General features: G+C 49.8%; 1 protein-coding gene across 1 annotated transcript; it reads right to left on the reverse strand.

The window, feature by feature from the left end:
* Positions 1–571: 571 nt before the first annotated feature.
* Positions 572–3,384, reverse strand: LOC121438002 (proteasome subunit beta type-4). The gene is made up of 7 exons (XM_041638168.1): positions 3,200–3,384; positions 2,872–3,078; positions 2,541–2,687; positions 1,953–2,034; positions 1,225–1,341; positions 842–930; positions 572–682 (listed from the first exon to the last, which is right to left on the reverse strand). Exons 1-7 carry the CDS (start codon positions 3,337–3,339, stop codon positions 670–672), a joined length of 795 nt encoding a protein of 264 aa, XP_041494102.1. The 5' UTR covers positions 3,340–3,384; the 3' UTR covers positions 572–669.
* Positions 3,385–4,162: the final 778 nt, after the last annotated feature.

Genomic DNA, 4,162 nt, shown 5'->3' on the forward strand with positions numbered 1-4,162 from the left:
ACTGTGTGGGGTCTTTTGTTCAGAGAATCCTACACTTGCTGAAGAGCCTAAGGACCTACATCACCACCTACAGTCCCTCAGTTGGGAGGCTGAGGCAGCAGGGACTGCCCCGAGTTGAGGTCAACCTCAAATACAATGAAGGGCTAGAGTGGCTCAGTCAAGTGCCTGCCGCACAGGCATGAGGACCCGAGTTCAGCCCTGGGCATCCCAGCTCTAGGAGGGGGTAGAGACAGGACCCCTGGGGCCTGTTGGCTGGCAGCCTAGCTGAATAGAGAAGCTCAGGTTCATAAGAATTACGCCAAGAAAGTTAAGGTGGAGGATGACTAAGGAAGACTTCTGACATCAACCTCTGGGCATGCTCGCAGGAACTAAATTGGCTCTCTGCCCAGGAAAGGAAACAGCACATCAATGGTTCAGACAGCAGCAGCTGAGCTCTTGGCGTGACCAGATATGGTGGCACAAGTTTTTAACTCCAATATTTGGGAGGCAGAGGCAGGAAGATTTCTGAGTTTTAGGCTAGCCTGGGTTACATGGTGGGTGAGATCTCATTTCAAAACAAAACAACTCAGCAAACACTTCAAAGGACTGGTTTATTTTACAAAAGTCTACTTTGAGCCAGCTAATCCAAATACAGAAGGGTACAGCTTCAACTCGACGTTCATCTGTAGTTCATTCAAAGCCACTAAAAAGAAAGAATATTTTAGGAAGAAAGTGATGAAGTGCCAAGGCATCAGCTTAAGAAGCTCTGCCCCTTGCACCCAGAACCACTGTCTGGGAGGCCAGCCCTCCAGAGGCTGTCATGCAAGCCAAAGGCTTCCAACTCGCCCACATTTTAAATCACCTGATCATGTGGGCGATTTCCCAGTTAGTCTCTGCTGATAGCGGTCCTTCTATCTCAACACCTTTTTCAGTTACGGTGGCGATTTGAAACTAAAAGAAAACAAAACATGTAATGTAAATACCCAGTCTGGACAGAGGTTAATTCAGAGGGTCGCTCTCTCATTCCAAAATAGAAGTAACAATTTGTAGTTTAGTGGTTTTTTAAAGATTTTTCGAGACAGAATTTGTCCATGTAACAGCCCTGGCTGTCCTGGAACTAGCTCTGTAAACCAGGCTGGCCTCAGACTCACAGATATCCGCCTACCTCTGCCTCCCGAGTGCTGGGACTAAAGGCCTACACTAGCATGGTGGCCCCAGAGCCTGTACTTTTCTGCCGTGTCTCACCCGGTTGTACGAGCGGGCGTCTCGGTAGTACAACACTCGCATGCAGCGCTCTACGAGCTCCCGGGCCTCAGTCTGACTCAGCACAGGTTGTTTCTCTAGAACTTCTCGAAGCAGAGGCTAAAAGGTGGGCAAAATAAGGGAGAAATTAGACACTAGCTTAACACCTATTCCAACCCGTGTAAACAATCACCAAAGTGAACGACAGACTTCTACCCGCTGTCTCATCAGAAAAGTGCTGGCTTTTTTATTTCATTTGACATTTACTTATCTTACATATATATGTATGCATACGCATGTGGAAGTCAGAAAATTGCTTTGCAGGACTTGTTTCTGCCCACCCTGGGGGTCCTGGGCTGGCTGTCAGCCTTGGCAGCAAGTGCCTTTACCCATGAGTCATTTCATTTTTGTTTTGTTTCTGAGATATAGAGTCTGTGTAGCCCAAGCTGGTCTGAAATGCACAGCCCTCCTGGCCTCAGCTCCTGTGCACTAGGAGTACAGATGTGTACCACCACCTAGTTAAGATCCTCTTAAAAGGGAAGTCCTAAGGCTTCCATCCTGCAGCAAGGCTATTATCCCTGTTCACCACATCTTGTCTCTGGAAGGTCATGTAAACACCTTCTTATACTAAGAAAACCTGATGCCCAACATTTGGATACCAGCCTGTCTCCTATCAGAACTCCACAGGGAACATCTCTCCTCTTTTCCCCATTGCTAGTCCCATGACTCACCTGAGCCAAGTATGCACCATAACCTGTGGCTAGAGAAGGGGCTTCATAAGCCACACCAAGCATGTCCACATAACCAAGGAAGCTGCAGGGACAAACAGATCAAAGAACTCATTTAATCTTATATTTCTTGGCCAAAGAATGGGACCATGAGGTCTGAATTAAAAGGTGGGAATTCTCTGGGGTTAAACAGTCTGGGGTGGGAGACTCAGGATGGATCAGTGGGTAAAAGCACCTGCCACCACACCTGATGACCCGAGTTTGAGCCCTAGAACCCACATGGTGTACATACACACACACACACACACACACACACTAGCACACACTAGCACACAAGCACCAATACAAGTGTGAAAAACCATTCTTTTCAAAGACTGAAGAAAGCTGGACAGTGGTGGCACACGCCTTTAACTCCAGTACTCAGAGGGTAGAGGCTGGCAAATCTCTTTGAGTTCAAGGCCAGCCTGATCTACAGAGCGAGTTCCAGGACAGCCAGAGCTGTTACATGGAGACACCTGTCTTGAAAAACAAAAAAACTAAAAAGACACTCAGTAGGTTCTAGGCTGGGTGGTCGGGGAAGTTATCAAATACCTTTCTCCATCAGCATAGCCTCCAATGACCATGGTGTTCCACAGAGGATTCATCTTGGAGCGGCGGCTGTACATGGCCCTTGTCAACCAGGAATGAATAGCTCTAGGGCTATAGCTATGTCCATCTCCCAACAGCTCTTCATCAATCCTTAAAAATAAATGGTTGATAAGGTAATGATAACGGAAGTCAGGTTCCCCACCCACATACAATGCCAAAAAGTATTCAAAACATTCACATGCTAGACCCAACAACTCCCCCAAAGCCTCAAGTCCCCCCATCCCATCTAAGGGAATAAAAAACGAGAGCTTCGCTCCACTCGGAGGCGACTTACACCATCTGGCCGAGAACCTGCTTTAAATACTGGAAATCAGCGTAGTCTCCCGAAGCACCCAGCATAGTGCTGTCGTTGACTCGCATAATACGGGAGATATTGCGGAAACGAGCAAGGGAGCCGTAGGAGCCCAGCATGTCTGCAGCAATAACCACTCCGCCGTCGAACTTCACCCCGAGTACCGACGTCCCAGTCACCATGGGGTTCCTGAAGAATGGAAAGGGTCCCTGATCGCGGCGTCCGGGGTCCCCGGGAGCCGCCACCCAGGCGCCGCAGGTCCAAGTCCCAGCCCGCCGCCCATTCCTGGCGCGGTTATAGCGCAACTCACTGGGTCCGGGTGATTGGGCCCTCGCAGAGCGCGGACGCCGGGTCCATGAGGGCGCAGGGAGTGGACGGCACGCGGTAAAACTGCCCCGGGGCCGGACCCCCGGCCCAGTGGCCAGCCCGTGACTCCCAGAATGCTTCCATCTTAGTCACCGCAGCTAAAGAAGTGAAAGCACTCGCCTCACCGGAAGCGGAAGTGGCCCTTTGTTGTTACACCTCTTTTCTTCCTGCCAGCCACGTCCCGGTACCATGACTGCCAGGTTCCGTGTTGATGAGGAGTCGGAGGAGTGCTGAGACTGACAGGAATGCATGACGTCGCCTCCGTGTCTGCAGAAGGGGTGCCTAGAGCTGAGCTTTCTGACAATTTAGGAGGAGCAGGCTGTGTGGGACAAGCACCAGGACGGGTTGTCTTGTCCTGTTTGAATCAGTATCCAGAACCTGACTTGAAGAATCATTGAACCCAAGCTCTTACAGTTTTACTTCTCAGAGCAGGCCCGTGTAACAGGCATTATTCAACTCCTTTTATAGATAAGATGCAGATGCTTGAGATACAGTGATTTATGCCCTTACAGTCGGTAAAGGTAGAAAGGGTACAAACCAAGCTGGAAATACGGCTCTTGGATTCCAATCTCAGCCACCACGTGATGGCGCAAAACCGTCTGTAATTCCAGTTTCTACTGATCTGAAACTCGCTCCTGGCCTCCAGGGCACCAGGCATTTTTGTGGGGCATAATTAAGCGGGGTAGGGGGGTGAAGTGGGGAGGGACAGAGGGAAGGAGACATCGCGTGAGCAAACCAGTTCATCACATGATCCTAGCACTCAGAGGGGTGGGCCAGAAGGATTGCCTCCAGCAGACCTTTCTGGATTACATTCTGAATCCAGGCTAACTTGAGCAACTGAGAGACCCTATATTAAAAGGGGGGATGGGGGGGGAATAAAACTACATTACCTCACCTCATTTTTTTT

This window comes from Microtus oregoni, unplaced genomic scaffold (assembly GCF_018167655.1).
Source record: "Microtus oregoni isolate MIOR12 unplaced genomic scaffold, Mior012 000054F_ref0000373, whole genome shotgun sequence".
Lineage (NCBI taxonomy): Eukaryota > Metazoa > Chordata > Mammalia > Rodentia > Cricetidae > Microtus > Microtus oregoni.